This window comes from Orbicella franksi, chromosome 1, assembly GCF_964199315.1.
Source record: "Orbicella franksi chromosome 1, jaOrbFran1.1, whole genome shotgun sequence".
Lineage (NCBI taxonomy): Eukaryota > Metazoa > Cnidaria > Anthozoa > Scleractinia > Merulinidae > Orbicella > Orbicella franksi.
Genome location: NC_138145.1, coordinates 3,415,687 through 3,439,458, shown reverse-complemented (window position 1 = coordinate 3,439,458; position 23,772 = coordinate 3,415,687). Strand labels below are relative to the sequence as shown.

Below are 23,772 nucleotides of genomic sequence, written 5' to 3'. Positions count from 1 at the left end.
CTTCCGAGAGCCGAAAAAGCTGGGCATTTGTTCACATCAATCCCTGGGGTACGTAACGTATTTAAAATTCCATGTACTACCCGGCCAGGAGCCGAGCATTTCCCGATCCCTGGGACAGCCCAGGAAAATTTGTCACCCATTTGAGTGGTGGAGAACGCAAACATGTTGTCTTCCCTATCTGAATAAACAAGCTTAAAAAATTACAGGACATTGGACGCTCGTAATCATCCGGAACAGAATAATGAACCAAAAGCAATATACAGAGAAATTGGATAAATTCGAATCAGAGAAATTTTGACACGAAGTTGTGACCACTCTAAACGTCCATCTAAACGAAACGACACACAAAATAATACCGAAAACCGACACTCTCGTTCGATTCGTCATTTTCTTCTTTTCATTGGCCGAAAGCCCACCACGTGACCTGCAAATAACTGTTTTACAATAACTGCTGAAATTCTCGCGCACTCATTGGCTAATTAACAATTATTCCACATATCATGTAAAGATGATAGATAGCCAACTAAAGTAAAATGAAAGTAAAAACGTCCCCCCCCCCCAAAAAAAAAAAACAAAAAACAAACAAACAAAACGCGTACGCTCACCATATTTCTAGAGCATGGTATAAATACCAAAATAGCTAAGCCAACTTGGGGAGGCGCGGTGGCCTCATGGTTAGTGTGCTCGTCTCCGGATCGAGCGGTCCGGGTTCGAGCCTTGGCCGGGGAACATTATGTTGTGTTCTTGGGTAAGACACTTTACTTTCACAGTGCCTCTCTCCACCAATGCTGGGGGGTAACCCTGCAATGGACTAGCATCCCATCCAGGGGGAAGTAGAAATACTCCTAGTCGCTTCATGCTACTGAAACCGGGATAAGCTCCGGCGTCGTGGGCCACTTGACTCATATACAGACTTTACCTTTACCACACGAATTTATAATTTATGCGATAATTTTTTTTTGTAAATATTCGACTTCAGATTGAGAATAAGTCTTGGTAACTCGAAACTGGACTAAACTTCACATTTAAATCCCCTTTGTTAAAATCTCTTCAAAGCACTGAAGTCCGCACGAGTGTTTCAAGAGTTAGCGAGGCCAACAAGGTCTATAAACTCTTTGACCTCCTCTTTCGATTCCTAGTTATCATGTAGCCTGCATTATAGTTTATGCTTTTTCGCAATAAAATCCGCGTGATGATGACAGCTTCATGTGTATCATAGGTAATCTAGATCCCTTTGCCTCGTTGACAAACTGCTAGAAATGTTCTATAATAAACCCAAAGAGGTGACTCAAATTGGAACAAAGTTGCCGTTATGACTCACCGACAATGGTTTCTTTGTTTTCCTGTTAAGCTTTGTTTGAATTTGAGACGGATAATAAAATATGTCCCAGATAAATAATCCTTCTTAAATTAGAGCAGTTTTCAATTGAGTGTCGAAAATAATCAAGCAATTTAATACTTTGGTTTTAGTTTTGGTTTTACCACGGCTCGAGATTGGCTGACAAATTGATTGATTGATTGATTTGTAAGTAATTGGCTTGGTTTTGGTTTCACGACACCCAATTAAAAACCACTCTAACGGGTGTCTAGAAAACAAAGACCTTGACCATTGAAACTTTGCACAAACTTCGACAGAGCGAATATCATCAAGCTTTATTTGAACCTTAAACTGAAGTCGGTATTTCATAACAAACGCACCAATAACAGTGCAATAAGAGCTGGCGTGACGCTAGGGTAAAATCTTACATTTACGGCCCTAAACGACACGACGAACATTCCTGCCTTTTAACACGGGATACCCCACGCCACGCCCCCCTTCCCACCGGGCCAGAAATGTAGCAAGCACTCCACCGGGGTAGATCGAAATCGCATTAGGAGCTTCCCATAAACTGTACGACCAAAAAACGTAGCTCTTCTAATGCGAACATCCAATGCCTCTCTCGCTTAAGACATGTTTGAGAATGTTCCTCTCTAGGAGTTGGGGAGTTTGTTACCCTAAATTGCACATTAAGGAGAGCTATTTTCATCATGGGTGGTTGGGGTGGTGGATAAAACATAACAGAAAAATTGCGAATCCACTGGGAGGTTAGAATGTCGCAGAGAGGGCAAAAAAATTCGAGGTCGGGTTCCACAGGGGGACTGAGGCAGCTTGTACATTGGCAATCGCAAGCTTTGCAAACAGATTATTTCAACGAGGGTACGACAACCAAGAATAAGAAATGGGTTTACTAATGCCATCTTTAGGTCATTTCAGAGCCGTTTATACTAACACAAATTCCAAGTTTTGTGCACAATGATCCAATAGACGTTCATTGACTTGAAAGTGTGAACCTACGTTAGTGTACGAATTTTGATTTCTAATTCACATTCAGCTTATGAGACGAGGTTACAATTTAGATAACATCATCTTAGACATGACAATCTTTTCCAGTTAATTTGCCTTCTTTTTAAGTTGGACAAATATAAACCCAGTAAACAATGAAATCTGTTTTCTGCTGAACTTCACAGTACTGTTTGTAATTATTTGACCGGTTACCTTTCTATGAATACAAAGCAGCATTATTAAAAAGACCTCGTGCCTCTGAAGTGCTCGGTTTCTTTTAATTATTCATTTTCGCCTTGTCTCTTCACACCTATATTTAAGATGCCATGTAAAACGACTAATCCCCAGGGAAATTCAAATGCTATTAGTGTCACGTTGGCGACCACAAAAGAACTATTGAAAATTTCAATTTAAACAAAGCAATCCCGTAAGCACTTAAGAGGTGTTTGCATGCAGGATTTAGATGAAGCATTTTCGTTTGAAATAACCTAAGAGGAAAGAAAATCAATGCACCAATTGGAATAACATTTGAAGATGAATGCGTCTCTTGAAAACGCAACACTGGTCACTTCGCTCGGTTATCCATTGGCGCTTAGGAGTTCAGTAGAAGTGATAGTTGAAATTGTGGTGGGCTGTCTTCTGTTCATCCTCGGCATCATAGGGAATGGTTTGGTTTGTTATGTAATTACCCGCAGCCGTTACACCAAATCGTCAATGTATTTTTTCATGGTACAACTTGCTGTCGCCGATATCTTGGTTTGCTCGGTTTCCATTCCGCTTACTTTGGTATCAACGCATCCAAGACCATTACTACTTCTACAAAAAGATGTTACGTGCAAAGTAGTTCGCTTTTTCCAGTACCTTCTGCCTCCGGCTTCTGTCAGTATTCTCACCGCAACTGCAGCAGACCGTTTCCTTCTCATCTGTTATCCTCTAAAGTTTCTGTACCGCACCAAAGTCAAGTTCCTAGCAATATGCTGTTGGTTGTACGCAGTGATTCTAACTTTGCCAGAGATTCATCTCATCAACTCCTTCCCTATCATTTACAACAACGAAGTCTACCAGTTCTGTGCAATAAAGGAAACTTCCTTCGACTCAAAACTTGGTTTCATTTACTTGACAGTTCGTGCGATCCTGGGATTTCTGACGCCTCTCTTGATAATAATCGCCCTTTATTACAACATTTTAAAAACAATATGGAAAAGAAAAACTATAAAGAGTAGAATGAGGAAAAATGCCATCAAAAGCTTGACTATGGTGGTGTTTGCGTTTTTCCTCAGCTGGGCTCCGTTTTCAGTGATATCGAAGTATTGTATTCTAGTCGAAAAGCGATATTACACTATCTCTAGAGCGGAGATAATCACCTTTTGGATCGGTTTGTCAGCATCGGTCTATAATCCCCTCATTTATGCATTCTACAACAAGAATTTTCGAGACGCATTTCGCGAGGTTGTTCTACACAAAAAAACACAGAGAAAAGCCACAGTTGTTTTACCGCCACCAGAAAAAGCTGTCAGAGAAGCAGTCCCTATAACAATTCCTGATCTTAAAACTGGAACACCAGTCCTGCTTAAACACACAAAACTCGGCTAATTCGACCTGCAAATAATTCATAACTTCCGGCATTAAAATAATCACAACATCTTCAACAAATCTTGTCTCCAGATTGACTGTGCTTTATTGGATGTTCATCTGCTACACCTGCTTAAAAAATGCCGGGTATAAGACAGAACACTGAGTAAAAGATTAACGTCTAAAAAAACATTTCATGTCGTTTAATTGGCAAATGCCGCGTGTATCCTCATGTTAGTCGTCATCTTGCTTTAATCCGCCAAAAACCTGCAACAATAAAACAATGTGTTTTCGTGACGCGAGTAAAGTGCAAAACGAGAGATGGTTTACATAACATAAACTTTGGCCCGAATGAAAAAGAAAAAGGACACTGTATACGCGGCAACAAGACGTAACAATGTTAAATAAATAAATAAAAATAAATGACAACAAATAACTTTGTTTAAGTGCCAAGTGTATCTAGCACTGTTGTACTAATTGGGGACATTGTGAATAATGAAACAAATATTGCACATAGAACATAAACTATTCAGAATCCCAAGTGGTGGAAGGCTGACCAGTTGGCTATTTACACAACGTAGTCGAGGAGCTAAACTCGGGACTACTGAGGACAAATCCAGAGAGCAGCAGGGTGGAGGTTTTGAACCAGGGACCTCCAGAATTCAAATCCAGCGCCCTAAACCACTCGGTCACGCCGCCTCCAAAATAAAGAAAATCCTCAACTAGATATGTTGATTAAAATACAGCCAATCAGAATACAGGAAAGCCATTATATATTCGACGGTATCACACCCAACCTTCCCATCGAGCACTATGCATGTCGCATTGATCGTGTCGTGCACTGTAATTTCTACGGCTCGTGTGTTTGTATAGGTAATCATACGGTTTCGAGTTCAATTTGGAATTAATTTGCACGAGTGAGCTTTTTGAAAAACTCACAAGTGCAAATTAACTCCAAATTGAACGAGAAAAACCGTATGATTACTTATTAATAATATAAACATGAAAAAATTCGCGCGGAGGAAGTGCCGGAAGATCTTTCTTGAAGCCATTTTTTCTCATTTGAGAAAACTTTTTTCAAAGTTTCAGCACAAAATTTTCATCATCATTTAACATGATATCATTTTCTTAGAAAAGTTGCTATTTTCTTACAGTCAATCAAAATCCAGAATTTCGATGTGTAATTTGCACTGGTGTTACACTTTTTGCACTGATGTTACACTTTTTGCACTGGTGTTACACTTGAACTGCACTGCTCTTAGCCAATCAGAATCGAGTAATTTTTTCATGTGTATTATTAACCAAGAAAATACGTATGTATAAGCAAAATCTCACGTCAGCGAAATCTTTCTCCTGTTAGGAGAATTACTACATTTAAAACATGGATCTGATAGACCAACAGTAAACTGATAAACATTTCCACGTGAATGACTCAGTTGTGAGTACAAACCTTGCTTGGAACCGATTGTTGCTCAACTTGAACTTCTGAGGAGAGACAGTAAATGAAAATAAACAACGAGCATTGAACGCAACTCATGTCAATCCTAAATATCAAATCCTTTTTTAACACGAAGGTTTCATAGAAGAACAGTGTTGTGGGAATATCGAGCGGTAACTCTCCCCTACCCTGCAGATAGCTGTCGCTCATCCTTTCGTGTAACAATCGCTAAGTGGTGCGTACTCACTCCCCCTTCCTCCTCGGGCGTGACTCCCTCTTACTTCGTGAATGAATCAAACTTAGCTCACAGTCACCCCCCAAACAGACAGTTCTCAGCTATCTTACTACAAAGTATCCAGGTAACACCGATGCCGCCGTTCAGTTGTCGTATCCCTCACACTGAACTTAAATCATTAATGAGACAAAAAATAAGCCAACGATAAAACTACCACTTCCGCGCTTCCTTGTCATCCATTATGGTGATTTATAATGCAAGTCAACGCCAGCTTTGATTAAAATATGCAATTAAAATGTTGAACATTAATTAACTTAGTATAAATTAACTCAGTATTAATTAATTCATACCTCTTCCTCTCCTATGTTAAGTTAACTTTTTTACCCTAATTATTATTGTCAACTAAACAAGGGCATCTAATTAGCTTGCTATACTTTTGCCCTTTTCCATTTCTCCTCTTGCTTGTTTACTTACTTGTAATTTTAGAATGGAATAAATTAAAAAAAACAAAAACATAATTGACGGTCGGATTAATTACTGATAATGTGATTATAAAATAAAGCCGGCAGACTATGTACCCTGTTCATTATCATCCTCATCTTCATCTTCATCAATGTCGATCTCCTCTGGGTTTGCCACTTGTTCTGTATCTTCAGTGTCTTCGTGACTAGTTTCACCCCTGGTGAGTAAAGAAACGCGGTAACTGCTCAGTCGAATCATGAAGGTGATAGAGTCTTTGCCAAAACGTATGTCATTCCAGGACGTGTAAAAGTATATGTGAGTGTTTCCTTACCTGACAAACAAGACTTTCTCTTTTAACTTAGCGCTCACGTCTTTGCTCGTCGCCACCGCTTGAGCCTGCTGTTCAAGACGCTGCATATCATCAGTGACAGGCTCATCAGTTCCTTGACAAAGTAACCAGACATAAATTAGTACCCAGACCGCTGCCTGTATCAGCCTTTCACATCATATGGGACTGGATCCGAGTTTGTAAAAAATGAGTCTCTTTACAAGAAAGGACGCCCTCATTTGATTAGCAAACTACAGAGGAATGAGGACAAATTCTTTATCGTGATGTTGGGAGTTGACCACGTGTGAATCACAACAGAGACACATCAGTAAAGTTACTCACCTGCTCCAGCGGATTTGCTAGCAGCCGCTGCCAACATTTGTGCGGACATAAAGTTGACCTGTAACAGTAACATTCGGTAAAATTAACGATATCCAGCAAGATAGTAGAGCTGTCTTCTCTCTTTCGCTCCAGAAATGTCACACACAGCTCTGCAGACATCTGTGTCAAACAACTAACCAGAGATATTACTACTATTATTACATCACTTACTGTAGAGTTACCTAATTCATAACTAAATCTTAATCATAAATTTTGGGGCGTACGAAAGAAAGACTAAAGACCGTGTAGATCTAACAGATTTTACAAAGCGGCAAAAAATTGTTTTTGATTGTGGGATGTTCTTGTAAGGACATATGAACTTTACTTTACTCACCTGCGTGTTGAACTGAGCCTGTACGCTTCTTTTGATGCGCAACATTTCTCGGAATGTATCCTCGTTTCCATGCCGAACCTCAAAGTCATGCCATTCTTTCCAGAATGTTGGAGTGGTCTGAAAATGAGAGTAAAGCAATATGACTCGCGGGGATAGTAAAGTAAAAAAGTAGTTTCATTTGGGTCGACTTGTCCTAGAAGTGCCTTGTATCGATCTGCTCACAGGACCACAATGGAGAAGACAAGAGAGAGTTGAGGAAAGATAAACCAGAGATATGAGTCTCCTTCGCAGCCGTCATTAAGGTCATTCCACTGAAACAGAACCTGCACTGAGATTTTTGTGAGAGTTTGCCTATTGATTGTTTGTATTTGAGGAACTTAAATTTTGAAATAAAAATGAGGGATTCCCATGTTCGTTTAGGAGCAACAGCACCTTGTTTATACCCAATAAATCCTTATAACAGCATCATGATTGTAGCACAATTGCTTGCTAAATTCACGTTTCCGACGATTGTTTTTTGTTCTACACTAAGAATTGGTCCATATTTATTTTACACAGAGAAATTTATTACTCAATTCGAAACAACAGAAAAAAATGATAGGTCACCATACTCGTTTGCGAGAAAATGACGATTTACCTCTATGGCGAGGTCCAGCCGTAAAGAAAAAGCCGCCATTTTTAATGCGCGCGCGCTAATCACGTGTGAAATTATGCGCAGTAGGGATGCACAATGCAATACTGGGGAATGACCTTAACCTCCTACGATAACGCTCTGGGTTCGTCACGGAATCTTCTTGTGTGACGAGAACAAAGAGCGTCTGCACAGGAGGTTAGGCCGTTTTAGGCTAGTACTCCTAGCGTTGCGTGACAATTCAAATAAGGGCTTCCACAGCGACTGTTACTCCCACTGTTTGCGTTAGTTCCCAGTTCTCTGAGAGCAGGAAGTGCGTGAAAAAGATAAGAAATAAGAACAAACCCGCGGATCAGCCATTTGTGAAGCGTGCATGTACACAGCTCTCGCTCGGTCAATCTCGCCCAGTTTACGCTCAAGATCAGCAAACCTTATACACATCTCTCTGGAATAGAACAAAAAAAAAATTAAACATAGCAGTTTACTATAGCATACTATTCAATAAAATGAGATACGAGTCCCCAAATTCTCCAAATTCTAGGCTAAATTGCTCAACAATTGAACAATAAAGAACACACAGAAATGTATATCTTTTACAGAGCTAAAATACTGAAGCCGTAACTTTAATGGCAGTTTCGATTCCGCATTTAAAAGTGATCACTCGCAAGGTAAATTTCATTACTTTATTTTCTCATCAGTAATAAACAGCTCACCTAGCTTGCTCGTCTGGCAGCACTTCAATAGCTTTCTCGTAGATTTCACGCGTGTGAGTGACACCGAAAATCTCCGCGGCTTGTTTGATGTACAGGTTAAACATCTGCGAAAACAAAGCAATGTATGCGAGTGCTGAATTCTGTCTCAAAGGAATCCACATGTTACAAAAAATAAAGTGAACTGAATTCGGTTGTTATGTTGCTCTCCTGCCGCTTTTAGACATGAACAGTTTACACCATCACGAGACGGTTTACAGCAACAGTGGTTAAAAAATTACTGTCTATGTTTTTTTTCTATGGATAATATTAAAATAGATGAGGCCCCGGGAGGGGGGGGGGGGGAGTATTCCCAGAAAAGTTGGGTGGGGGTGTGCGGCCCGCTTCTCAAAACCCTTACCCTATTTATGACCAAAATCTGCGATATTCCCTACCCTATTTATGACCTGACCAAATATTCGATACCCTATTTATGACCTAACCATTAAATTAAAACCCTGTTTCAGACCTGCCTTATAATAAGTTCCCTAGTTCAGACCAAGGTTAAATTACCGTAAACATAATTTGTGAAGGGCTTTTGTTAATTTGATAATGATGAAAAAGTGGCTTCTTCTTAAAAACATAACCATATCCATACCCTATTTATGACCAAAATGGCCAAAATAGGCTAAAATCGATACCCTATTTATGACCAAAACGGCTGATAAACCATACCCTTTGGGGCCGCCCATACCTATATAGCTCATATGAGGGAGTACCCCCCACCCCCCGGGGGATGAGGCCCGCCTAGATTAGCCTAGACTACCTGCGGGTTCATCTGTCATTATATTTAAGTTGCTAACTTAATTATTTTAAATAATAAAGTGTAGATGTAACACAACTCATTAACCTAAAATTCATGTAAATTATTGAAAAAGGAATAAAGTTTTGTTGTTGTTGTTTTTAACTATTACGTTTAAGGGACTTTTTATTTCTTGGGTATCAGTGTTGATCCATGTACGCGAGCAAACAAGGAGAATAAAAATACTGAATTTTTTGTTCAACCAGAATGTAGATACTCAAAGAAATTCCGTTTTTCTAATATAAGTTGTTGCTGTCTCCCTAGAATAGAAAATACACACATGATAAACATGGTTACTCATGAAATAGCAGTTTAGCCATCTACGTTTGTCTGAAAAATATAACGACGGTATCCAAAGGTCCGATGAGGAAATATACTTTGCCATTCAACGTATTTTGATGATTTTATCTACGCAACAACTTATTAGACAAAGGATATGATATAATTTACCGCACGACTAAGAGTCAAGACAGCTGAGAGAATCAGTCGTTTAAAATACTTATATTGCTAGCGGTCTGATATTTTCTACTTATTTGGACTGGGTACAACTTCTCACGTATTACAGGTACACCATTCCCAACTTTTTTCAACCATAAAGTCGTGCATCAATCCTTCACCGAGTTTTCTCCGGACCATACACTTGGAGAAATAATCGGTTCTCGACGGTCTTTACAGTGCGGACTGTGTCTCACAAGGACTGGGAACTACCGAATTCAAGAATTTGATTGGCTGAAATCGATGTTGACCGCGGTCTAGATTTTCCCACCTATAGACCGGCATCTAGACCGGTTTCATTTTGCGTTGAAAAAGTAGAAAACTCAAATACAAAAATGTTCACCGTTTTCTTTTATTCTCTTCTCAATCATTTATGGAAGTGCCAAAAAGCCTGATGACAAAAAAAAAGTAAAGAGGACGGGCAAATTTCGGCAGGTTTAAGTTAAGCTCATCTCCGTTTGCAAGCAAACTGTCAGCAAACCAGTTACATTAAACAAATTAAAGCTTTCCTCTTTGCCATATAATAAACATCTTATTAACCGAGCTAAGTCATTCTGTATGGGAGATTCGACCTCGTCGTGTGTACAGACCTCGGTCAAGATTCTCCCATACAGACCTCCTGCTCGGTTAATAAGAGCTAAGTATGGCCCTCACGCAGGGTTAATACCATATAGTTATCTTTAAAACGAAAAACAAACAAAGAATAAGTGCCACCAAAGAATAAAGAATACCAAATACCAAGAATAAAGAATACCAAAGAATAAAGAATACCGGCATACTTCAAACTGCTCTTCAGGCAATACGGCTTTTGTAGACCTCTCGTATATCGCCATAGCGTGTCGGGCAAGACCGTGATTCTCTTCAAGCTTGGCATACATTAAATAAAAAGCTGAAAAATAGAGAGAGATTTCACAGGGTATTGCTACGACCTACGTGTTCAACAACTAACTGTGCAACGAACATCAAGGAGCAGAAAAATTCAAAATTAACCAATCTTACATTTAGCAAATTTAGCCGGACAGCCCTCGAGAACTTGTTCAAAAAGATCTCTCGCTCGCTCGAGTTTGCCGCCACCCTGAGAAAAGCAATAAAGAAATGTTTAAATGTAAATGTTACATAAAGAAAACAGGATTTATCGGCGCAATGAATAAACTCTAACTGCAGTTTTGTAACTTACATATCTGTGAATAAACTTTGTGAGGTAGGTGTTCCAGATGTCAAACACGTTTGGCCATTTGAACATCGCAACTCCGCGCTCATAAACCTAACAACATAACACAGAACATCATTAACCAAAGGGCGTACAACAAGAATTAATCAATCACTGCTAGGAATAAACATAACAAGCCTGAGTGACGCGGGTCATCCTGCCATCAACTGACCTTAAAAGCTTCTTCAAAGTAGCGATGTTCTTCCAAGAACGAAGCAAAGTTAATGATAATCTGAGGAGTTGCAATCCGCAGATCAAGAATCCGATTATATACAGCTTTCGTGGACTAAAAAATAGAAATAAATATAAAAATTAAGAAAAAGTACAGAATGAGTTGCTGAACTAAAATGGCAGCCTGCTTCAAAGTACAGCGTCTCCTTAAATCGCAGACTTTTGCTGCAATCCATTAACTAACAATAATTTTTTCTTTCAGTCTATTTTGTAGGGCTGAGGAAAGATCAAATTTTTTTTGGGCCCGCTTTGTGGCCGCTCTCGCGCTCTGCGCTAGCATGTATCGCTCGCGCGCTTGAAGACTAGTGAGACAATCTCCGATAGCGCAGAGTGTAATTTACGGCTCTGATACAGTAGTCACACAGGTCCTCACCCATGCCGTTCTCTCGATTGGTAGTCATCTAGGCCTTTTCCCTCTTGCAGAATATAAGCGGACAAAAACTTGATAAGACAAAATCTTAGCAGTGTGTATGTTTCGTGTTTGTGTTTTCTTTCGAGGCCCAAAGATAACTTACAATTACCGTTGGTCTAAACGGTTTTAAATTTATCGTGGTATTTTATGTCGAGTTTCGTTCATTTTGTAGCAAATGTGACAATTTTACTTTTCACGTGAGCGGTTGTAATTTGATACTTTTGTTTTCCTCGCCAATGTATGCAACAAGATACCTTTGTTTCCACGAAAATATAAGAAAGATGTCTATTTTTTTTACTCACTGCTGGAGATAAATGGAATATAAAAGTTAAATATCTGCTGGAAAGTCGAAGAGGAACGATTTTGTTGTATTTAAAACGTAAATTTTCATTTCACCGATAAACAAAAACTAACCTAATCATCAAATAGTCACGTCGAGTCACAGAACAGTGCGTTCTTATTCTGTTGCCAGCTTTGGTGTTAACAATAAAACCATGTCAAACTAATACACAATGCTATCGAGTAATACAACTGAGGAGCGCTTCAACAAGAAGTATTGAAGGAAGAGATCTTTACTTGACCGAAATTATATCCCACATCGGTGAGCGAGTCACTTCATCGACTGATAAAATTAGGGTGCGTTGCTTGGGATGATCTGGATCAGGATCAGTGATCCAAGATCACTCGGATCATGGGGTATCGAAGGAACCGATGAATCCGTGACCAGAGTGGATTCGTCGGTTCCTTTGATGCACCATGATCCGAGTGATCTTGGATCACTGATCCGGATCCGGATCACCCCAAAGGAACGCACCTTTAATTGGCGGTTTCAGTAAGTGCCACGGAGTCTGCCGCAATAATAACGAAGTTTCTTTTGTCACAAATTTACTAGTTTTACGTGTAACTAACGCAGGAAAGTTTCCGCTGAATATGAACTTTTGGCTCTGTTTCATAGAAGAGGAAACAAACAAGCTGCTAAGGTGAAAAGCAATATGTTTCCATTCTTTATTTGAACCCTGGCAAACACACAACAGAAGACATTTCTTGAATCGAGCTATGGAAGAATCCAGAAGATACGAAGCCACAGTAGCGTTCTTTGCAACAAAAAAAAGGAGAACTGACGTTACCTGAAATATAGCTGCTATCCCCGGCCAAAACGAGAGTGTGGTATCACAAAAAAAATTAAAAAAGCGTGCATCTGAACTCGAGAACGGAGTGCCTGACCGAACATTAGCCCCCTAAACAATAGAGCACTCTGCACCAAAAGTAACTTTTTGCAAAAAAAAATAAACTTCTATGGGCAGACCAGTTACTTAAAAGACGTACATTTCCAAAGAGCTGCGATAAAACATAGCAAGTTTTCTAATCGAGACTTTCAGGCCTTGAGAGTCAAATTTTCTTGATTTACTTTCTCACTGTAAACTTACAGAGTTAGCAGGAGTATTGTACAAAGCTGAGCATTTAATACAACTCCCTAATTCTCAGTTAGTCGCCGTTTTTCGTTCTGCGCTTCAACTAACTTAACGCCCGGAACAGGCTACAACTGCCTTAAAACTACCTTAAACCCCTACACTCCTGACCCTACTTGTACATGTGTGTTTTGTACTTTAGTATTTTCTGTAACATGCTATTTTTAAATATCACGTTACAGAAAATACTAAAGTATAAAACACACATGGTTACCTGGAATGTTCCCAGGCTCTCCTCCAAGTCAGCATACATGGACCAAAGCTTCAACGACTTGTAAACACGTCTCTGAACTGTTTCACTCTGAAGAAAAAGCACAACAAATAAATACAGCTATAAAGAATTTCACTTGTCACATTCCACGGGCTCACCTCATCATAGTAGTCTGTTTTAGTTGACGGCATGGCTGTAGCTCTTCTCATAAGATCAAGAGCTTGTTGGTAGTTTCTACAAGAAAATGAAAATGAAATTAAAAAGGTAGATCAACAACCAACATGTAGTAGTCATGTGAAAGTAATAAAGCTAACGCTATTGGTCTTAGTAAGAAGAACATCTCTCAAGATAAAGAAGGCTTAATGTATAGCATTGAAAAACTGGGCACCACGAAAATGTAATCAGCCTCACCTGAAAGCACTAAAAAACCCCGAGATATGGGAAGAAAGCTCTCTAAACTGCTTTTTATTTGAACTGTATTATATAAAGTACACCATAAAGTCCACAATATAAGCTCACATAAAAGTTCAATAAAATTTATCTAAATACTCATTCAACTGATTTAGTAAATGCCTCTTTCGACCAAAGAGTACACACTGTTCCACGTTGTTTCATCATTTTTCTTAACTTGGTAAAGACAAATAGGCATCACACACAATGTCTACTTAGCAAGTACCTAACTGTATTCAGTTTGTCCTGAGGATTGACTGCGAGACAAAAGAGACACCATGACTCTCTACTTACTCGTGTCTGATCTCCATCTCGCTAAACTCACACCACACGTTAGCCAGGTCATCCACTTTACGGTAATTCACTTTGGTAGCTTTGTCAAATATGACCCGTGCCTCGGCAAGTTGACCGTGCTGTTCATAAAACTTGGCAAACTCCACCCACAAGGTGTGAGGTTTGCCTGATGCTAGCTTGGCATCCACTGTCTGCACAGCTTCTGTGTACGTGTTGATGATTTCTTTGGGTTTACCTTCATAGAGTTTGACTCTTTTATGCCATTCATGGACGTTGTGAGGATTTTGACGTAGAAGGACACTACAAAGAAAACAGGCAATACATGAAATCAAATTATGCATAGAAAAGAATTCAAGAGGATATCAAGGTTTATGAGTTCAAGACAGTACATGAAGTACACCAACATCTGTTACCTGTGATAAATCCAAGTGTCAGCATCGGCAAATAACAAAGCCTGCATTGCAGGGGTAGACAGGGAAGTGGTTGGGGAGGTGAAACAAGCGAGGAAGAAGGGACAGAACTTCTCTCCCACTCCCCTCTACTTCCAACCCCGTTCTTTCACCCCCTCCCCCTGTTTTACACCTGCTATGCAGGCTATAATTAAAAGTAATTTAAATTAGAAAATTGAAACAACTTGATCAACTCTGTGATGATTACCTGCTAAGCAGAAGAGGTCTTCTGTCCATTAAATGTTCAAATCTTGCCATTCTGAGCTCTAAATCAATGTCATCTAAAGACAAATGCAGGCATGAAAATCAATATCATGAAAAAAATCAACTAGCGCTAGCCATTAAAACCTGAACAAAGACTAAACTGAAATCAAATAAACTTGGCACTAATATTATTTAGATCTGATGGTTACACAACAGGGGAATGCCAATAGGGACTGGGCAACAAGATTTCTTGTTGTATGAGAACGTGAAAATGGAGTTGCAGCCTGGAGTGGAAGTTTGACAGAAAAGGGAGACACAGCATATGAACAAAAGCAAGGAATGGCACAGGTCACCAAGCTGGCATTCCTTGTACACAACAAGTTCAACAATGACACATATGAATTTTGATTAATTTCAAAGGAAGGCTGTAGTACAAGTATACCTTCTTCACTAGGTCCCATCTCTGAACTTGTTTCCATCTTAGCACTAATCATGCTTTCCTCAAATTGTGCATAAGCGTCAAACACCTGAAAAAAAACAAAACAAAACAAATTAACAAGCAGCCTGCTGTTCAGTCACTACATTGACAACTGTATGTCTGACACTCAGTCAGTTTGTTTTTCATTATGTCCGTCCATCAGTCATTACCTGTCAGTGAATTAATTCACCAGTCTGTCCATCAAACCAATTTCAAGACCACTCTAAAAAAGCAAGAAGACAGTTGATGCTTTTGCCTGACTACACTACTCTTGCAGGACTATGCCATACAAATAAACACATGTACATGCATCAGAACATCCAACTTTCTGATCCTGTCTTTTCTTTCTAAGGGCTAGGTATGCTGTTGTGACAAGGTAAATAAGGTAGTAGTACTCAACCACAAAGCTGCTGACCAGCAGAGAAGAGGACTACTGGCTTTTGATGTCAACAGACCCACATTTACCTGCCCAAAGTCTCTCACTGTCATAACAGTTTGAATGGCTTCTTCATAAACATCTCTTGCCTGAAAGACAGGAAAACAACAAAGTCAAGTTAGTTGGTAACTTCCAACTAGTGATATAACCATCTCAGATAGTGCTGAATGCAACATAAAGCTCGGACACAGTATTCACAATGCAAGTCCCCACCCCTGCTGTTCACTAATGGTAAAGTCTGCCCATGAGCCAAGTGGCCCCATCAGGCCAACACTTACCTTCAGTTTCTGCAGTAGGAAGTGACTAGGAGTATTTCTAAGTACTCCACCCTGGATGAGATGCCAGTACATCACAGGGTTTCCCCCCAGCATTAAGCCAGCCAGTACCCATTCATACACCTGGGTGGAGAGAGGCACTGCGAGAGCAAAGTGTCTCACCCAAGAACACAACACAATGTCCCTGGTAGTACTCACAAAAAAATAAATGTGCAAAAAAGTCCTGTCTGATAGCCTGGGGCTAGTCAATTATTTGTAGTCAGGCTAATTCATTTCTTTTACGCCCTAAAATCACGGTGATGTATACTCGACTGTACACATATAGGTATAAACAAGTGTCTGACCTTTTCAAAGTGTCCACTTCTTATGAAAAAGTCAGCAAGTGAATTCCATAGTTGTCCTAAACTGTCAGAAAATCGGCGTAAACCTCCTCGGATAATGTCAGCAACTTTTAGACTCTTGATCTTAAACAAGAACAGATAGTGGTCTCAATTTCACAGTCAAACAGTTGTTACTAGTCAAGATATATATCATGTATTCTGAAGTGAATCTCATTTTTTTTTTCAAAGATAACAAATCAAGGATGAGCAAAAAGTTTTCTACTATTCAGAGTAAAAAATTATCCATGATTATCAACACCATGTACAGTAGGTGTTTTAATAATCAAAGCAGTCTACATTCTAAACACAGATTATAGTTGCCATTTTTTCTTAAAGTGCACCTAACCCCAAAAATTTTTTTTCGCTAGAACGAATCTACTTATTATTTGAAATAGTTCTGCGAAAAAAGTTTTGAATTCCGTTAAATCCTCGATTTTCTGTGCCACGACGAAATCTCGAAAATAGCTCCAAAACACCGCCATTTTGTTTCACGACCGAGTTTGAGGAGAATGGGTCCAGCGGCTCTTGTGACGTCTACCCAGGAAGGTTGGATATCTCATTTCCTCTCATTTCCTTCAGGATGGTGCAATACACATTCGAAAAGTGCGCAGAAACGCCTTCCAGAGGTGCTATCGGCTGTTGCAGCAATATTCCAGATTTAAAGAAAGATATACTGTACAATTTACTGACGATGATCGGCTAATGGTGCAATAAAGACGTAAACGATGGTTGATTTTGTCGAACCGAAACAAGCGAATTGAATCTGTGAGAACCATTGAAGAACTGTCACTAGAATTTGTTCCGCAGACTTTCGAACGCTATTTTCATAAACGTTCTGCTTAAAGCTAACCAGCAATTTGTAGAAATACTACCTACAACCTATATCTTCCAATCCCGCAGTATTTATAACATAACCGGCAAAGTTGTGTGATACGGTCATGATCAAGAAGCGTTATACTGATATGTAAATAGATCGCAACTGTACGCCGCTAACCAACACTTATTTCTCTTTCGATTTAGATGAAAGTCGAAGATTAATCCTCTAGAATTACATGATAACAAAATTGTTAGACTCACAGAGTTTTTCGAAGGTTTGGAAATCAGCAGTGCGACAAAGATTCTGTGCAATAGCGTCGAAAATATGACCGCGTAACATTATCTGCGGACCGCTTAGGGAACACATCCTTTTCGCTTATCCGACAAATTTCACTGCAAACTTTGAGAACAATTTACATTGGTTATTTGGAGTTACGACTTAAAACGTGTGACAATGTGAAATCAGTAATTGTATGAAATGTTTCCTTCCGCCTTGCTTCCCGCAGCTTCAAAAATACAGGTCCAAACAATACGATTTTCAATCGATCGAAGCCAATGTTTTGCAGTTCATCAAGTCTCGAAAACTGCAACACGTACGTCGCTCTTATAAACATGAAGCATTCAACTGAAAGTAAAACACAAACTGGATTTAACAGAACCTTGACAAAATACATTCTCGCTAAGGACAAATGTAAACGGGCTATAAACACGCGTGGGAATCTTATGTTTAGTTGACGAAATTACCATCCAAAGCAGTCCTTGAGTTTTCTTTCCTGCTTTTCGTTTGCCTGCTCCTCCACTTCGTATCTAGCTTTCCATTCCTAATATACAGGCAGCTCGTCCACAAAGACGTCTTCCCCATCGTCGCTTGAAATATTGTAAATTGCTCTAAAAGCTCTAAGCAGTGAGTTCACAGTTGTCGAACGTGCCCGATCGAAGTTTATTTTGGAGCCTTCCGAATCGAAACTTAACTCTGACTCCAGTGACGAAAAAGAAATGATTCTGAGACAAAACTTGGCCGTTTTAGTCCCAAAATACATCGGAACGATTAGTTTTGCGTTCTATTTTCTCGAGCAAATATAGAGAGTTGACTGAGGCGCTATTGTGTTTGGTTCCTGGGTAGACGTCATCAGGTACCGCCGCCCCAGACTCCCTAAAACGCGGTCGTGAAACACTTAATCGCGACTTTGAAAGGGCATAGAAAATCGAAGATTCAACCAAATTCAAAAATTTCTTCGCCCAAATGCTTCAAATAAAGTCTAGATTTGTTTTAGCGAAAAAAAAATTTTGGGGTTAGGTGCACTTTAACTAATTGGTTACCACATACAGGTGTCTTCTACAGAATAAGGTGTAAATATTATTGTAGTTATATTTAATTAGTTTATTCACAGACTATAACACAAGATGAAAGCTATCTTCATTCCCATCGGTCCTTAATTATTTCAAAGGTTAAATTAACTGTGAAAAAAATAAACACTGATACCTTATCAGGATTCTTGGAAATGAGGTCACAAAGTTCTTGCCAAAGCTGAAGATGAAAGATATTAATAAGTCTATATAAATACTAACAATGTCATGTACAGTAGTTGACTAATTTGTTATTATGAGTCAGTTTAAGTGAAAAACACAAAAATCATCTGTGGACTCTGACCATGAAAATTGTCACATAGTGTGGGCTGAAAGCCGGTTTGTTAAATTACAAAGTTGGTACAGGTCAATCCATAGCTCCACAATATTATTATTTATAATAATTGTTCCTCAATAATTCTATCAAACATTTTGTAGACTTAACCCAAGCCACTGCATGTTGCTTCGGTAACAGAAAACCTTTGTACAAGTTGTATCATACATGCTACATGTATACACCTTCATTCTGTGTACTGTGCTACAAAAACACTTAGGTTCACCTCAGTCTACGATATATCTGGGATTATTCTTTGTGTTTTGAGTCAAGGATTTCGGATTCTTAAATATTATCTAACTGGTCAGCAATAAACTTTTAACTTTACCTGATGATTTGATTTCCCTTCCTTGGATACAAATTTCTCCTGCAAGGGAAAGTATTAATAATACATTTTCAGGTCAGCCTTAGTATTTTTGCTTGACTTTTGCTCCAAGAGTTGTACAAGAAGCATGCATCTATCTCCTACAGATTGCACATTAAATAACAAATTAAATACATCATTAATTTTAATAATTACTGTTAAATTGAATTACTAAACATTTACCAAAAAAAAAGAACCACAGTTGGACCCCACTGATTCAAACTCCATTAAACTTCAAATTTTCCGTTATTTCAAACTCAAAACTATTTCCTTTGGATTTTCTCCCCAGTCATACACTATAATCGCCAATTTCAATCTTCTGCTATAATTTTTGGACAGCTTTTCATTTCCCCTGAGAGTTCGAAATAGCAGGATTCAACTGTATAATTTTAAGTACTGTTTTCAAAATTAGTGATAATTTTATAATTTTAATAAAATGTTAGCATGTACCTTTGAACTATAATCTAACAGCAAGGTTTTTGTTACATTATTTTATATAATATTATTATGCACTAAAAGTAGCAGAATGCGAATACCTTGTTGACAATGAAAGCCAGACGAGTTGCTGCTTCATCCAACCATCCTACAGACTTGAGATAATCAATATAATCCTCTGTGTTTTCAGGCTCTAACTGGTAGGAAATCAAAAATAATTAAAAGGTAAATTTAAACCATCTTCCACCCAGGAACTAACTGGCAATTATTCTATTGAACGCCACACTCCAAAAAGGTTTTTTACTTAAGGCTATGTAGATCAACTACAGAATTCTTGAACAAAAAATTTAAAAAATATCTGCACCAACCTTCAAATATCTTCTGTAGACTCTTACAGCAGTCTCAGGAATATGGTATTTACGAACAAACTTAAGATAAATAGGCCAGATACGTCGGTGCTGAGTGATAGGCAGAGCTCTCAATGCTCGGTCAAATGTGCGCCGTGATCTCGTCACCTTACACTGGTCCACTAGAAACTGACAATAATCTATCCAGATCCTTGGCATCTAGAAAAATGTGCCAAGAAAATTACCAGTTGAGATGTCATTATAAGGTTTCCACACCCTAAAGGAATCAGTGTTCTCTCTCCCGAAGATAATAAGTGTCTGATGTATTTAATTTACTTTAACATGCAGGTTGGTACATATTAGGGTACATGTTCAAGGGAATGAAACATGGGCATGTTGTAGTGACAGTAATCCCTGTGTGACATGCCTGTTTTTGTGAAAAAGTACTGCACTTTCAGAGAAAATGTTTGAAGAGACCTTAACCCTTTGGAGCCCAAATTAATTTTTAAGGATTTCAGAAAATTTAGACCCAGATAATTTAAAACATCATAAGTTTTTACCTTTTAACATAATCAGGTTCTGCACAAAGTATTACGCTCCTTGATAATTACATTTTATTTTGAGTGCAGTTAGTAAGGTGTTTGACGTAACATGAAACCATTATAAGAGTTTAATTATTAACAATTGTGTCATGCCATACTCAAAATAGAAAAAGTTATTAACCACGAGGGCCTAAAAATGAAAAGGAAAATTCCAATGACTACACAGAATGATAGAATAACATTACTATCAAGGATTATTCTGATACCTCACTTGACATATTCACTCAACAGTAATTAAGACTTCCTGTATACCTGATTTCACAAAACTGGGTACTTGTGTGACAAATCACTTACTATAGTCTTAACAGATGTCACTGAATCTCATCATTCGTGAACTTGAGCTGGGTTACTTAAATGTTCTGTCCACTCGGAACCATTGAAAGAATAATTATTTGGCTTCCCTGTTGCTCTTGGATCGCAAATATCTGGCTCCTCTGCTTCTTCATCCTCGACAATGACAATGCTCAAATAAACATGGCTCTTTAGGCGGCATTTGTGTGTTAAATCATTGTCATTGTCACTTTGAAATCCTTCGATGTCAGATTCGAAACCATTGTCTAGAGTAGCGAAGTTTCCATGCAAATAATCAAGTATTTCTCTAGCGCTATACCTCACAGACCCCCTGCTCCTGTTTAAAAGTGGTCTTTAAATTGTGTCTTGTTGACAGAAGCAAAAATTTGCGAAAAAACTCGATGAAAACAACTCTAATCAAACTGAAATGGCGTCTCCAAGTGTGTTTTGTTTGGGAACTGGTAATGACTAAGGGACAGACTGCTGGTTAAAGGAAGTGCAGGCTGCTCTGCTGTCCGGTATATCGGACACTGGGCTCCAAAGGGTTAGGGTACCATTATGCCATCAAAAAGTTAACATGTCTACCCACCATGCTTTTACCAGTTTGAAACTTTTACATGTGCATGTGTTTTGTACATCAAAGGAGTACACTACAACCTTACAGAACTGTATGGCTACTAAAACCAAGCTTTTATGACTTGTCTTTAAAACAATAAGTGAACATGATTCAAGTACTAGTTTATACCTTGTGCATGAAGACAAGAGATCTTTCAAAAGCATTGTTAATGTCCTCATATGCAGGGTCTGTTATCGGCCTGGGGAAAAAAAATATGGTAAATATTGATCAATTTCAAACAGATTGTTATTACTTGAATAACGACTTACTAGATGTAAATAATTTTACCTGGGATACCTTGCAGCTTTTCATGTGGCTAAATGTAATTTGCTTAAGTTAGACTGGAGCCAATGCTGGTCAGTGGCATTTTAGGGCAGTCATGCTCCTTGGGGTCTCACACAGGGTTTTGCAGAGCTTAGGTGTTTTGCATTCCAGATCTGTGAGGAGGTGCAGCGGTTTCTTTGAGCTTTGATACATTGTGCTTGTGGCATGTTTTTCTCTTTCTTGAACCCCCACTATAGCTGATTATGGTAAGTATGTATCTGGGTTGGTAAGTATTTCAACTTATTCTGTCAATGCAATGGCACCTGGTGGTTGCTGCTCTTAGGGTTGCCATGGATACTTGGATGTTTGATGCTTGAATCTCACCTGGTGCCACCACCCCTTTGGCACCTTTCCCAAGCTCATCAATTGGAGATGTAAGTTGAACTTCAAAATATACACAACTGAACCTGAGCCAACACTATCCAGAAGATAAAGAGGTATGTAGGTCTCACTATGAATATGAATTTTGCACAAGTTCAGTACCATACACTTATTAACTGACCTTCCTCTCACTTGCTTTCTTCTTTCTTTAAGATACAGATACCAAATCTTGTAACTGAAACAGCATTGTGCATGTATGTTCTCAATGAATATAACAAATAGCAAATTGAGCAAACCTGCAAATGTTTATCATTACAATAACTGTGTTACAACTCCAACAAGAAAAAAAGAGACCTTTATGAGTAATTAGCTTTCAATCCAAACAGTCTAGCAGCCATTGATAATTGCTGTGATAGAGCCTCGCTTTCAGCAGACTAGAATGCACTGCACATTGGTCGAGCTTCACTTTGAACCAAGGCCAATAACAAGATGGACTGGACTGTCATGATAGCAGTTTTTGACACTGCAGCATTCGGGTGAGTGGGAACCTCTGCTGTGCATGATGACGATTTCATTGGAATCTTTTGTATACATATTACAGCAAATAGGTTGATAATGCCAAGTTTGCCGTAAACAAACTTGGTTATTTTAAATTCCTTGCTATTTTTTACGTGAAAACAATTTCCTCTGGATTTCCCCTTAAGTCATTTACTATCAGCTATTTCAAAATAGCAGGGTTTAACTGTATGTTCTGTTAAATTGAAAGGAATCTGCAATGAATTTCTAACTATACAGCTTGGAGAATTCTACACTCAATTACCTTCCAGGTAGTTCCTTGAGAGCACGTTCATAGAGTAGATTCAATGCTGTATTGGAGCCTTTTTTAGCCTTGTGCTCTATATATCTCATCCAAAATTTCACAGAATAAGGACTGCGAATTATTTCCTCTTCATAGGGGAGATCTTCTTCTTCCTAAAATTTGACGGTCAAATTATTAGGCAAGGGCATTTCCATTGCAACTGCAACTACATTCGCTTGCATTTGTCATGATTTGTAATTTCATCGTAAGCTAGGCTGTATGTGGAAATGTCATGCTAGAGAATATCCCAGACCGTCATCTGATTAGTTTCGAATGATCATCAGCAAAGGAAATCACAGTCTAGGAATGCACCCATCATAGTTGGGAAACAAATTTACAGGAAAATCAGGCAATACATTTTATGGTCCCTTGAGAATTTCCTGACTGAATAAAAACTAGAATGTGGGGAATTCTAATTTTGAAGAGAGCTCTGGTACATGGAGAGGAATGGGAAGAGGAAGTGGAGTATTCTGCTAAGTTTTAATCTATTGGTACATAGCTAGCCTATGCCAGAGGATCAAAAATTAATTTGTAAAGATCTACGAGCACATCGACAGCTTCACAATGCTCAGCTTAGTGCATAGACTTCACTCGTGATGTCACCAGTAGTTAACTAAAGCTTGCTGGATTAAAAACTGAAGCTTTGTGTTCAATAAGCCAAACATGTGAGCATTATACACGCATGTAACCATCTTTAGAAGAGACTCACAATGATCAGGTTCGTAGATGTCACTGGCATTTTGAATCCGCAGATAATAACTATTTCCTGATTCTGTGTTTGTTGCAAAATAATGGAGTTAACTTCTACAAATCCACCGCGTCGAGCTGTCTTTCGAGCCTACTTCGAGCGTCACTTCGAGTTAAATC

The 23,772-nt window shown here is 38.8% G+C and overlaps 2 protein-coding genes across 2 annotated transcripts; one reads left to right on the top strand and one right to left on the bottom strand.

Annotated features, from left to right (window-relative positions):
- The first annotated feature begins 1,553 nt into the window (after positions 1-1,553).
- On the top strand, positions 1,554-4,004 carry LOC145485682 (putative G-protein coupled receptor 19). The gene has a single exon (XM_081464313.1). The coding sequence runs from the start codon at positions 2,858-2,860 to the stop codon at positions 3,914-3,916; it is 1,059 nt and encodes a 352-aa protein (XP_081320439.1). The 5' UTR covers positions 1,554-2,857; the 3' UTR covers positions 3,917-4,004.
- Positions 3,915-23,772, bottom strand: LOC145485672 (pre-mRNA-splicing factor SYF1-like). Its single transcript, XM_081464307.1, has 27 exons — positions 23,615-23,772; positions 22,867-23,018; positions 22,228-22,281; positions 21,531-21,600; positions 19,914-20,111; positions 19,647-19,742; positions 19,075-19,113; positions 18,549-18,593; positions 16,214-16,333; positions 15,624-15,683; positions 15,123-15,207; positions 14,685-14,757; positions 14,028-14,327; positions 13,442-13,517; positions 13,287-13,373; positions 11,133-11,246; positions 10,928-11,014; positions 10,750-10,825; positions 10,530-10,639; positions 8,418-8,521; positions 8,050-8,149; positions 7,074-7,190; positions 6,701-6,758; positions 6,362-6,473; positions 6,147-6,247; positions 5,346-5,380; positions 3,915-4,162 (listed from the first exon to the last, which is right to left on the bottom strand). Exons 1-27 carry the CDS (start codon positions 23,642-23,644, stop codon positions 4,130-4,132), a joined length of 2,532 nt encoding a protein of 843 aa, XP_081320433.1. The 5' UTR covers positions 23,645-23,772; the 3' UTR covers positions 3,915-4,129.